Genomic DNA, 13,975 nt, shown 5'->3' on the forward strand with positions numbered 1-13,975 from the left:
CACAACCCTCACTAAGCCCTGCCAGGCTCTTTCCCCTTTTATACTACTGCCTAGTTCCTTACAGTAGTTTAGCAGCACTCAGAACGCGTCCACAAATTGAAAAATTGCACGAGAAAGCACATCATCACTTTGAAACACTACACAAAAGCAATATGTTAAAAATCCTGCCTCAGGAAGAAAAACATCAGTAACAAACAATTTTGAGGCTGATTCCCACGTTAGGGGCTTCGACTTAAGCCATCGGCGTTACCGTTAAGACTCCCCTTTTTGTAACGCACCTCAAAGGAATGTTGTTGCAAAGCGAGGCTCCAGTGCAGGAGGCGGCCATTTGTGGAAGAGATGGTCTGCAGCCATAGGAGAGGGCAGTGATCCGTCTCGAAGCATGCGAAGCGGAGATCGCAGCGAGCGACCGTACACTAGCTCAGCTGGCGAAAACCCCGTAGCCGCATGCGGCGCGGTCCTCAATGCAAACATCACCCCAGGCAGACACAGCTCCCAGTCAGTTTGTTGTGCAAACCACAATGCTCTCAACACGCGCTTCATGACGGAGTGGAGCTTCTCAACGGAATTCGACTGTGGGTGGTACACTGAGCTGTGTAACAGCTTTACCCCGCACCTTTCAAGAAAGGCTGTCGTCAAAGCGCTAGTAAACACTGTGCCCTGATCTGATTGGATTTCCGCAGGAAAACCAACTCGCGCAAATATGGACAGTAGTGCATTGACTATCTCAACTGAGCTGAGTTCCTTAAGCGGTACTGCTTCAGGGAACTTTGTCGCTGGGCAGATCACAGTCAAAATGTGTCTGTACCCCGTGGTTGTTACCGGCAGAGGTCCCACTGTATCAATAACGAGCCGTCTAAAAGGCTCCGAAATTATAGGTACCAACTTCAACGGCGCCCTCGATTTGTCCCCTGGTTTGCCCACCCGCTGACAGGTGTCACATGTCTTCACAAAGTGGTCTGCTTCCCGAAAACACCCTGGCCAATAGTACTCCTGCAAGAGACGGTCCTTAGTTTTCTTAACTCCTAGGTGTCCGGACCACGAACCCCCATGCGACAAGCGCAACAGATCCTGACGGTACCACTGAGGCACGATCAGCTGATCGAACTCCACTCCTCTGCGGTCTAGATACTTCCGGTACAGGACCCCACCTCTTTCCACAAAGCGAGCATTTTTCTTGGCGATACCTTCCTTGACAATGCAGCGTATGTTTTCTAGGCTGCCATCCTTCTTTTGCTCGGCTATCAAAGCCGACCGGCTGACTTTTAGCAACCTGTTAAGTCCGTCTGACGTAGGCGCGATGAGCAAATCCGGAGATAGCTCTTCTAACTTTCCCGCATCGGGAATTTCCTCTCCAGTATCTGGTGCCTTTAACGCTACAGGCTCAATTTTAATCAGTTCGGGCGTGCTCTGAATATCAGCTTGCTGCGCCTCTGACCCTTTCTCATCGTTCGACAACGTCGGCCCCGCAACTACCGCCTTTGCAGCGAGCTCCCGAACCTTCGATCTGGTTAAGGCCTGAACGCTAGCCTCACCAAACAAAAGCCCCTTCTCGCGCAGGAGGTGATCGGACCTGTTCGAAAATAGGTACGGGTACTGGGGGGGCAGCATAGATGACACTGCGGCCTCCGTCTCAAGTGCTCCGAAAGGTCCTTCAATAAGCACTTTTGCTACGGGCAGACACACGCTATGAGCTTCCACGGCTTGCTTGATCCATGCACACTCGCCCGTGAACATATCGGGTTCTACGTAGGAGGGGTGAACTACATCCATTGTAGCTGCGGAATCGCGAAGCACTCGGCACTCTTTCCCGTTCACGAGGAGGTCTCGCATGTAAGGCTCGAGAAGCTTCATGTTCTCGTCAGTGCTGCATAATGACAAAAACACGACTTTTGTTTTTGTTTCTGGACACTGCGCCGAAAAGTGACCCGGCTTCTGACACGTATAACACACGCGCGCTTGCCTCGCCTCGAACCGCTTTCTGCGTTCGGCTGCCGCCGTCTCCTTAGGTTCGGTCGGACACTGCGCGGAAAAGTGACCCGGCTTCTGGCACGTATAACACACGCGCGCTTGCCTCGTCTCGAACCGCTTTCTCATGGGTGTGAACTTCGGCCTCTCAAACTTGGAGCCAAATTCACCCTTTTGACCGTCCTTTGCTCCGCGAGCCCGACGCGTCACAAACTCCTCGGCTAGCTCAGCGGCTCTAGCCACCGTACTAACGTCTGGCCTATCCAAGACCCAGTACCGCACGTTCTCAGGTAACCGACTATAAAACTGTTCCAGCCCGAAACACTGCAGAACTTTCTCGTGGTCACCAAACGCTTTCTCTTCTTTGAGCCACTCCTGCATGTTTGACATTAGCCTGTAGGCAAACTCTGTATACGACTCACTTCTGCCTTTCTCATTTTCCCGGAACTTCCGACGGAACGCCTCCGCTGACAGCCTGTACTTTTTTAGCAGACTCGATTTCACTTTCTCGAAATCCTCTGCCTCCTCTCTCTTCAAGCGAGCGACTACGTCGGCCGCCTCGCCGGGTAACAAAGTGAGCAAGCGCTGTGGCCACGTTTCCCGAGAGAACCCCTGCTTCTCGCACGTTCGCTCAAAGTTAACCAGGAACAAACCAATGTCCTCTCCAAGCTTAAACGGCCGCATCAGGTCAGTCATTTTGAACAATACTCGTTCTCCTGCACCGTGTGCCTGACTTCCATTACGAGCGCGTTCCATCTCTATCTCGAGACGCTTCATTTCCAAAGCGTGTTGACGGTCGCGCTCCTCCTTTTCTTTCTCTTTTAGCTCTTTTCGTTCACGCTCGTCTTTCTCTTTTTGCTCTTTTTGAGTCTTCCTCTCCTCAATAGTCTCAAGGCATTCCGACAGCTCGTCATCCTCAGCTTCTAACTCAAGAATAGCCCTTAGCAGTTCCGGTTTTCTGAGTTTGTCTGAGACATCCAGACCCAACTCTCTTGCAAGCTCCAGCAATTTCGGTTTGCGCAACGACTTCAAATCCATGGCTGCTCTGAATGCTGCTTTCTCTACTGCCTACTATTGTCTTGCCGCAAACTAACCCGGCAGCAACGACAACCACAATTACCAGCTCTGTTTCTGACACTAACAAAAGCCTGGCAAAACTCAGAAGAAGAAAGTCCCGCACTCACCAAACCTCGCAGCCAAGAATTCAGCGCAGTCGTTCCGCTGCAGGCAACCAGTCATCACACAGGGCTCGTTGCACTGCTCCCGGATGGTCGTTGTGCTGCTCAGCATACAGTCAACCGCATCTCTTCGCTGCTGGCCTCCGTTGTCGCGATCTCACCGCTGGCAACCAGCTGTTAGAATCTGCGTCGCAAGCCCCAAGGGTAGCGTTGGCCTGGCGGCCTGGGGCACTGGAAGCATCCGAAGGTCCCGGCAAAGCATGAGTCGACTGGTAACAGAACAACTGGTTTATTCTAACATCGCAAAAGAGCGGGCGGTCAGGTCGACCGAAGTGAGAGACGGGAGAGCACGTAACTCAACAGAAGAAATCGGAGCCTCTCTCTTGGCGTCCGGGGGCAGCTGCTTTTATAGTCTCGCAGCTGAGGGCAAGAAGGAAGGTCACGGGATGAGACCACGTGACGGCGGAGCACGGACGAGCTGAGAGACATGTTGAGACGAGTGTAGTGACTCAGCCGCCGACCAGGCGCCGATCAGACCTCCTCGCTTCACACTTGGGGAGCTCCTCTCTCCGGCTGCCGCGCTTTGACAAGCGTGGGCACGCACACACACACGCACACACGAAGACACGTGGCACTGAAACACGCCTGGACGCGCTTGGCGGAGAGGCTTTGCGGCAGCTCCGAACGGGCCAAAATGTCCGCCGCTTTGAAGGAAGCCCCGGCGTCCGTTGCATCCGCGCCGGCTATACCGCGCGTCGTAGGCGAAACGTAACAGTATCTACATAAGGACGTTGCAGTTCATCAGTCTAGCATGACTGCGAGAGAAAGTACACTGAGCAGCCGCACGACAGCGGTTTATAAACACTCGGTCCTCCCTCGATCCATAGATGAGGGAAACGTTCGACTAGTCATCATAGATGAGCCGCCTCTCTGCGGGAGGGCTTACACACACACACTTCCGCACAGGTTCACGGTCCCCACCGACGACAGACGGTCTTCGCAGAACTCGGGGCTTACGTCCGGAAAGGCGCATCTTATTCCCCGAGCTGACCCCCGCAGCGCCGCCGCCGGTTCTCCATTGTCTTGCGTCTCGAAAGGCGCGTGGGACGTTGCCGCCAAATACGTTCCCTCGGCAACTCCCCCGCTCGCGGCAGACCAGGTCAGCGGTGGCGTGTTCAGTCATAAAGCCTGGTTCGTGGAACTCATCTCGGCAATCCCGCGACGCAGAGTGGCGGACGCGGCGCATTGTCCTTGGTACACAGTAGACTTAGTGACGCCGTTTCGCTAGATGATGACGATGGTTTTCCAAGAAAAGTTGACGCCGCTGTCGCAAATGGCTGGCAAAACTTGCACCTCAGCGGGCCGTTCTTAACCGCGTGTGTGTGCACGCGACTACAGACGCTATAGACAGAGCGCCCATAAGGGATGCAACGCGGGAACGTCACGCTCGCTTACTTACTTTCCGAAAGGCAGTGCATCAAATTTGTTTTTGTTGCTCAGACGGTCTCTTCTATCACTTTCTTTTCTGTTCTTTTCTTTCCGATGTCGGTCTTCGTGTTTTCCTCTTCAGATGACGTTGCGGATTGAAATGCGCGAAGCCCTTAGCCTCCAATTAGCCACCATCGTCGTATCAGCAACTGGCTCTGTCCTTCCTCCTCCTCGAACTCTTATTTTCTTGTTCAGCTCCTTAAGCTCATTTGTGAGTCAGCACCCAAAGTGAAAATGCTTCGCCGTTTCTGCTACCTCTCCATAGCCTTCGGTCAATGACTCCTTAGTCGATATTAATGCGATGCCCTCTTGCTTCACATTGCAAAACACATGCGGTATAGATGGATGGTTATGTCAGTCTAAATAAAAGCCGGCAATTTCGATCAATTAGCCGATCACGCTATAATTCCAGAGTGATTTGTTTTGTAGTGGCCCACTGAGCGGTGATGACCCTAGCATGGCAGCTACGAGACCTAGTGGCCGCGGGTCGACTGATGTGTGTAAGTTCTAGTCACACGCCTGAGGATTGTTGTCCAGCCGAATAGTCCCAGCCAGTGGCGTAGCCAGAAATTTCGTTCGGGGGGGGCTCACTTTGCAGCTCGGCCTCCTCCTTATAGAATTAGTCGAGGGATTAAGATATATATATATATATATGTGTGTGTGTGTGTGTGTGTGTGTGTGTGTGTGTGTGTGTGTGTGTGTGTGTGTGTGTCTGTCTGTCTGTCTGTCTGTCTGTCTGTCTGTCTGTCTGTCTGTCTGTCTGTCTGTCTGTCTGTCTGTCTGTCTGTCTGTCTGTCTGTCTGTCTGTCTGTCGTTCAACAACCTTGCTTACATTTTCGTACATATGCAACGACCAGGGGAAAATCTCAATGACGCTTTCCTTTGTTAGAATGTATTGCGCAGGAGCAGCTGTCACCGGTTGTGTATTGCGAGTAATTGCTCCGAAATTATAGTCGCAACAGAGAGCACATATAAAAAGCAGTTCTGCAACATATACGAGGGCGAGTCAAATGAAAGTGAGCCAATGCGAATATATGACAAACGGGGTACTTTATTTAAAAGTAGTCACCATGAGTATTTAGACACTTGTCCTACTAACGAGTCGTGTAATTCCCGTCTCATAAAACTCCTTGGGTTGCTGCCTCAAAAATCCGTAAATGACTGCACGTCATCTTCCGACACGAATCTGGTTCCCTTGAGCAGTTTCTTCAAATTTTACCAAATGTGGAAGACGCAAGGCAACAGGTCTGGGCGGCATGAGGGATGTTGCAGCATTTCCCACTTGAACTTTGCCAGTTTTGTATTAACCACATCAGAGACGTGGGAACGGGTAATGTCGTGAAGCAAGATGTTCCCAATGCTCAATTTTCCACGTCGTTTGTTCTTAATTGCGATACGCAGCCGATCCGACCATTCACAATATTTGAAACGATTTAGAGTCTCTCGAGCTTTAGAAAATTCGATCAATAGTGGCTCCTAAAGACCCAAAAAGAAGTCATCACTTTTCCAGCATAAATGACGGCCTTTGTTTTCCTTGGGCGTGGTGAATTCAAATGTTTCAACTGTAAGCTTTGCTGTAGTGTTTCAGGCTAGTAGTAGCGGCACCATGAGTCATCCCCGGTCACAATTGCAGACAAAAAGTCGTCACCCTCATCTGGGATTCTTTGACGTGCACTTAAATCTAAGTACACGGGTGTTTTCGCATTTCGCCTCCATCGAAATGCAGCCGCCGTGACCGGGATTCGATCTCGCGACCTCGTGCTCAGCAGCCCATACCATAGCCACTGAGGAACGACGGCCTTTTCAATTGTGTTCGGGGTGATTGCACGGTGGCTTTGGCCCGGCCATGGATCGTCTTTGTAACTTTCATTTGCTTCTTTGAACAGTTTGCTACAACGCTTCACAGTGGCCAATGAAACGCAATGTTCAACGCATACGGCAGCCATACGGCAAATAATTTCTTTTTGGGAAACATCTTCATTTGTCAAAAACCTCACGACACCAAGCTGTTCAAATTTCGGAGTGTCCATTATGTCACACACCCACGTTCAACCCAGTGTATGAGAGCATTAAAGAACATTTAACCTCACCTCTGCATGTCAATTGTAAATGAGATGCGTATGTGCTAAGCACATGCCTCGAAAATAATGAACCCAACCGTTATTGCGCGGGGCGGGTTTTCTCACTTTCATTTGACTCGCCTTCGTACATTAGAAATGCGAAGATACAATGGAATATACAAATGTGAAGATACAGCTTGACACAGGGCAAAAAATTGTCACTGGAAACAATGTTCACTGCGCATATGCACAAAATCTCGCAACAAGACATTTAAATATACGCAAAAGTCACCAATAAATCTACGTGCCTAAGAAAAAGTCACTATATATTATGCGTCAAACAAGGCAAATAAACAGGTTGCGAAACCACAGATTCACAGGTCACAGCACCCCGCCCCCCTCCCTCCACTCCCAAAATGTATCGCGTGCGACGGAAGGCGGCTCACTTCCTCCCCGCTTTTCTCCCTTGCGCACACAAGACTCAGCCACCACCGTCGGCTCACCCCTTCCCCCCCCCATGCTTTCACTCGCACATAGAGCATGCGGCGCGCGGTCACGATGTTATCGCCCTTGGCCTTTACTTATACGGAACATGAGGGCAACGGCAGGAATACGCCTCTAGTCTTCATATAGCTGCTATCGCAATAATATAATAGTATCCGGCAACTGAAGCGTTCCGTGGCCCATTACTTTCCGCGAAAGAAGTAACAAAATCGAACTTTCACCATTCGAAAATTCGCTGCGCCGCAACAATGTCTTCTTTTTTTTCTTTTGTGGGGCGGGGTGCGGCGAAATAGAATAGCGCAAAGGACAGCATGTTGGGCTACAATGGAATGCCTACTTTGGGCACCTAGTGTGGCTACCGAAGGAATATCGAAGAAAACGTGTGACGCTTGGTCCACAGGAAACCATACGCATACTGTTCGGCATCCTACACCGGCGAGACAAAATTTTCCGGAGAGGTTGCGCTCAAGCGAACGCGTTGCAATCCATCGAGTCCCCGCAGTGCTGGCGGCGAGTGACTATGCATTGTTTCTTTTTCTCGTCTGCTAGCCAGAAAGCGTCCAAAACTCTGCCAGGCGAAAATGCAGTCGGCCAGAGAAAAACAAACGCGCATCCAAGTGCGCCGTGCGGTTATCGATGCAGCACGAGAAAAACGCATGCGCTCTGGCTGGATCGGCAGCCCGCGGGTTGCGAGAACAAAAAAAAAAAAAAAAAAAGTAAAGAAAGGAAATGACTAAGAGGCTCAATATATCCTCGCGAATAAAAGTCTAGGTAGAAAAATAAATAAGAACTTAGTTACAATGGTGGCTTTAGTGTCTTGACATGGATGCTTTGGCGCAGGTGAAAAAAACAATGTTTATATTCTTTTCTGTGACCTGACGGCACAAATGAACCACCACAACGCTTTGTCTCATCGGACCTCGCTGCGTGCTTTGTCAACTTGTCTGATAGTATGTTGATTCGGTTTGTCTTGTTGTATGGCCCGATGTACGACTTTAGAAAACTCGATGCACCTTTGGCTTCAAATGTTTACAACAGCATTAAACCCAAAAAGTTCCGGAATTGAAAATCTAAAGCACGACTTTGAAAATGTCAATGGACCTTTCGCATCAAAATGTTATGAGAACTTTATACCCACAACGTTTCAAAATTGAAATCCAAGCGCTCCGTAGATTCCGCGGCCTCCGCGAGATGCCGAGACGAGCCCGCTCGCCTTCAAAACGCCCTTGAAATATTGTGCTCGGTGGGGCTCCTTGCGTTACGATATGTGACTCCCGATGCGTGGGCGTTGCCGCGAAATCCAGCCCGATTTAGCAATGTTCACGCTAAAATGTCTTTTCGAGCGTGAATTAAGGACATTCTAGACAAAATCGAGCATGATTTCTGGCGCCGGGAGTTGTTTTGGTCGGCGGCGCATGACAGCACGAAAAAATTTCGGGGGGGGCTGAAGCCCCATAAGCCCCCCCCCCCCCCCCCCCCTGGCTACGCCCCTGGTCCCAGCATGGTACGCAGGGACAAATTTGGGCAGAACTCATCTATGATGAATATCCAAGTGTGATAATAGCCGAAACGCGTCATCTACAAGGCGTGAGCTGCAGCCGGGCTCCTCTTACGCACTTCCATCTGGACACGCTGCGCCACCTAGCGACGCTGCCACGAAGTCCGCGCTAAGTTCTTTGCGTGGCCTCTGAGTTAGCGTGGCCTCCCAAATTGCGCAAGTGGCACGCAGGTACGTATGAGCCGTGTATACTAAGGCCGGGCTCCTCACTCGCGCATCTCTATGCACACTTTGCGTCCTCTAGCATTGCGCCCGCGAATTCCGGCGGGGTCTCGGAGATGCCTGGTGCGCCAGTACGTGCGAAAATGGGTTAACTAATCCCTCCTTACCCACAGGCATTTGACATTACACAGGATTGGTACGCCATTTTGGTGAGGCGTTTATCCTTGCCAGCCTTCTAGTGAAGTGTATCCCTTTGAAGGACTCCCCGCGAATGTAAACAGCCTGTTTTGTGGTGATTAGCTCATATATGTGGCACTGGCGTCAGTGTGCCATCGCGTCTCTAAGTATGAGTATCAATAGTTTGTTTACGGGGTGATGCTTCTTTGTGACACCCATGAAAGAAATACCATGAATGAAAAAAAAGGGCATTCGTAGCGTGTCGCCATTCATGGCGACACGGCAGCACTTCGCCGGCTTCTTTTCTTGTGTGGGCATTTGATAAGATTATCGATCGTAGCCGACGGCGTAGCGCCTGTACAAACGAGGGCTCGGTTCTTTAGGCGAGATTCTGAAGATGGAGCTTGATATAACAATACTGCAGCAGTGAAGATCGCTGTGATGTGCCACTATCATGGAGGTTTAAAAGAAATATATTAAAAAGTGGAAATGATGTTCGGCAAGTGAAGCCAGACCGCCGCCATTTTAGCAGGGGCAAGATGAAACATCAGCTTACCTGACACTCCCCACGAGTTTAAGATGGCTCATTTTCCCGTAGAGATACTGGCCGACGTGTATCTTTTAGTTACTGGTACGTTTTATGATCAAACTTGAACGTCCTGGCAAATTTTATTGGAGAACACGTCATCAGTACTCAGCCGAAAATAATTACTTTCGTCGGGAACAACCAGAGGGAAGCGAAGCCCGCTGTCGCATGCATGTAAACGCAGCTTATGGTTACGGCGTCAAAACATTTCTTGCGTCAATGCGCGAACCATGGAGCATAAACCGACAGGATATGGCAACCAGAAGCTGAGCAGACGCGGAGCGGATGAGCACATCTCCTAGGACATTCGGTCTCTCTATCGGCTAGGCTAAGAATTCGTGTAGCTTCCCCAGTGCTGCAGGGAACTACTGAGATGGAGTATAATTACCTCCCCCCACCTAGCGAAGTAAAGTTGTCTCTCTCCACTCTACCGGGTTCCTTTTTCTCTTTTGAGGACGAGGCTGCATGAGCGTTAACGACCAAGATGACGCGTCGAAAAATCGCTTGCCCAAAGCCTCCAAGAAATTTTTAAGAAAGGAAGTGCTCCGGCAATCCTGCGTTGACTAGTATGCTCTGGTGTCGACACAGATCAGTGGGTGTCGACGAAGAAATCGCCCGTTCAAAGAAAGTCCTTGCTCCATTTTTCATGCTATGCCAATCGCCACACGCATTGTCTATCATCATCATCATCACTAGCTTAGAGTTTGTTGATCGTCGTTTCGTCTGCATGTCCGCACACGTGAGAGTAGTGGAGAAATAGCGATAGAAAATAGCTTGGCGTTCTATTATACCCGAAATTATCTGCGTGTCAATAGGGCATCCCCATACTATGTCGTTACGTGTTTTCCCTTCGTTATTCAATCGTGCTGCACGCTACACAGGGTGTCGTCCTGCGTTGTTTGCGTGTGCGCGCAAAAGTATGCATGTCCACGCAGCTTCTGAGGTATGGTTTCGTGCCCTCTCCATACTGGTCCTTAGCTCTAAATCTGCATGGATTTCGCTATTTTCAGAGTCCAATACGACCAGCGGCTTCTGTGGCAGTGGGTTCAAGGTGGGAAAGAATAAAGGCACGCGTGAAATGGCAATTTGTAACTCAAGATGTGAGTATACACTGTCATCATAATATTGTTGCGGCTAGTATGTTATTTTGACCGCAAATGTCCGACAGAAGTATATATAGTTAACCGCACTGGCAGTTGCGTGCGTTCAACCTTTACTTTGCTCATTCCTGACAGGAAACCAGAGCAGGGTCTGTTTTCATCTACGAAAGCTGTGTCGACAAGGTGGACTTCAGAACATTCTTCTCTTGTAAGTGTTCTGTGTTCGACGAGTTACCGAGCGTATCGGGTTTACGGTGTCGTTTTTTGTCCTCTTCCGGCAGACTTCAAGCTCCAGGACACCTTCTTATCGTGGTTTCTTGTCGCGGAGCTTCACGTGTGGCAAGTGTTGGCTCCCTCCGGTCACGTTATCGTATTGTTATTCAACAGTGACTTACACCTTGAGAAGCGACTCACAAACCACTTATGTTTTCTAGGATGTGCATGACGCGCGCTATGGCAGAACTAGACGATCGCAGAGCACTTTGCCTGCAGCACGAGCTTCCTCGTAACCTCTGGAATGATACGGAGAAACGTATCGGAAAAATTGGGGTAACGTCCTTTATTTTACTTCATTTCATTCTGCGTGCGCTGGAAAAATAGTGCCTTTTACAATTCTCTGCTTTGTTGTTTCCTTGTCTTCAGTATATGCCAACAAAACTAAAGAGAGAATCCTTAGCGTACCTCAGCGACCACTTCAATGCCATGCTGTTACTGTATGACGAGGTAAGTACCCTTATCTTAAGCTTGTCTAGAGTATTTTATAGCGTGTAACTGTCATTTAATGTTTTGATCAAGCGGCCCTTGATCACTAGGAATACATGCTGTTCTTTCAAGCGAGCTTTGTAAAATTATCAGGAACAGGCTTGTAATGATGGCAGCTGGCATTCACTTACATCTGTTGATCACATGGTTGCAGTTTGTTCCATTGCATTTCATATTTGTTGAACTTTCCCCATGCAGTAGCATCTGCTACCCACACGTGCTACTTGAAGGCATCGATGTTGCCGGATTCGAGACCCTCGTTATGTAATAAACGAGAAGAAAGGGAGTTAACCGGCAACATTGATGCCTTCAGGCAGCATGTGCGGGTTTATTGACTGGTTGCCTTCACCCAAAAAGATCACGTTCTCGTGACGCCTGCGGTAGGAAGAATGGTCCACATCCACCGCCAAGATCTGCAAGTGATGGTGCTGGTTAACACTCCCAGAGTTCTACTAGGAAACATAAATACCCAAGAAAGTGGATGGGGAAACGGCGCCACGGTGGCTCATTTGGTAGAGCATCGCATGCGAAACGCGAAGGTTGTGGGATCGTTCCCCACCTGCGGCAAGTTGTTCTTTTCATCCACTTTCATTTCCATTAATTTATTGTTTATTTTATTTATTAAGCACAAGTAACTTCCCCTATGTTGTCCTCTGTGTCAATGTTTGTTGGCTTCTTATGATATTTGATATATCCAATAATTTGTTAATATCTGTGATTTTTATTTTGAGGTACAGCTGCATTCCATAAGGCTGTCCTCAAGTAAATTTTACCAGAACTAAGATGGTTTTGCCTTCAGATAACATCACCCTCAAAGGAACAGAAGGATGAGCTAAGTTGGTATTGCATTAGGTGAAGTGTAGCGGGACGGGCTACAAAAGACGACAAATTGCTTCGTCTTCATTTTTTCTGTTGTCTTTCGTACCCAATTTGCATTACACATCACTTAATACCATCTTTTTGGGCAAAAATAAAGTGTTAAGAATATCGTAGGTAAAATGTTTCATTGTTTCAACTGTTTTTGTGCAAGCATACCTCCACAACAATAAAAGCCCGTTTAATCTTCACACATAAAAGCTGGTCATCAGGAAATCAAAGCGTTTCTTGCACAAAGTGTTGAGCAGTACAGTTGAAACATGTGTCACATGGGTGCTACCTGCAGGGTCTCCAGGGAGATGACAAGGCACTTGCAAGTGCCCTTTGGCGTGTTTTTCTCATGTGCGAAGGCAGAGATCCTGTGGCACTAGAAACACTTGTGCACTACGTCCGAAAACAGGTTTGTATCGTTCATAAACAAAGTCATTTCTAATATTCTTCCTCAATCCAGTGTAATTACAGTTGGCGTCAGCTATGTTTTATTTATTTCTCAGACAATTATTGCTTTAGGAATGCAAACAAGCATCCACTAGGTAATTGTATTGTCTTGTTTATGATGATAGTCAATGAGAAGTTTCCAGGCAAAGGAAGCTGAATGTTGAACACATTTTACTTTCTGTAAATCCTCTTAAGCGCTGTAAATTTTGTGTTAGTTGGCAGTCTTACCATTACGACAGTCTTTCTAGTATAATTGGTAAAGGTTTAGAGTAAAGCATTTCCATATTGTGCTGTAGCAGCTTTCTTTTATTTCCTTTTTTTTTCTTTGGACAGAATTTTCATCACGTCTATGTGACAAAAGCAACATGCAGGCAAGACAAGCATATAAGTAGAGCTCAGCATTTTCAGTTCTTATATTCCGAAAATTTAATATACTGTCTTCCATGCATTTTTTCTTTTTTCTATTGAATATGTGTGTATTTTACTAGTTGACCTTTGCCAACTTTTTTTTCGTGGTAGATGCCTCACATCAAAGTCATTGCTTTGCTTGCACTTGTGGCCGTGTTGCCTAGGCTCCTTTTGAAAGTGCTAAAAACACTGCCGTCATGCTTCATGTGTAGAGTGCGACTCATTAGTTCTCTGAAGTAGTCCTGCCAATTAATGGCGTCATTCCCACATGTTACTACCAATGCAAGAGTGTATTTTCTTTTTTCCAGATTCACATGCTCGACAAGATGACATTGGATCAATTTATAGCAGAACATAGCATAAGCTGGACTCCTTTGTTGGACTGCGAGAGCAAGAAACAGTACTAGTGCCCATAGATCCACAATGCTTTAGGAATGTGCATGCCAGCATGTGTGCGCATGTATATAATAACATAGGTAATGTGTGCCCAAATTCTTGCAATTGCTGCTGGGTTCAACACATCCTAGCCTCATCTGTTGTTTTATTGTGTTTTATTTTATTAGATAAGAAACATTTCAAGGCACTTGGTGCTGCTATATTGTGTGTAGCATCACAAGTACTTTCTTGGGGGGTAGTGATGGGGGTTGAATTTGCAAAAGCATAATAAAGAAAACAGAAATGTGTAGCTCTGCATTGTGCAGGAACTGCGA

The 13,975-nt window shown here is 48.2% G+C and overlaps 1 protein-coding gene across 1 annotated transcript; it reads left to right on the forward strand.

The window, feature by feature from the left end:
- Positions 1 to 10,376: 10,376 nt before the first annotated feature.
- Uqcc1 (Ubiquinol-cytochrome c reductase complex assembly factor 1) lies at positions 10,377 to 13,975 on the forward strand. Its single transcript, XM_050184238.3, has 8 exons — positions 10,377 to 10,624; positions 10,692 to 10,781; positions 10,917 to 10,989; positions 11,063 to 11,120; positions 11,216 to 11,330; positions 11,424 to 11,504; positions 12,706 to 12,819; positions 13,574 to 13,975. Exons 1-8 carry the CDS (start codon positions 10,511 to 10,513, stop codon positions 13,670 to 13,672), a joined length of 744 nt encoding a protein of 247 aa, XP_050040195.2. The 5' UTR covers positions 10,377 to 10,510; the 3' UTR covers positions 13,673 to 13,975.

The sequence above is a fragment of the Dermacentor andersoni genome, chromosome 4 (genome assembly GCF_023375885.2).
Source record: "Dermacentor andersoni chromosome 4, qqDerAnde1_hic_scaffold, whole genome shotgun sequence".
Taxonomy (NCBI): domain Eukaryota; kingdom Metazoa; phylum Arthropoda; class Arachnida; order Ixodida; family Ixodidae; genus Dermacentor; species Dermacentor andersoni.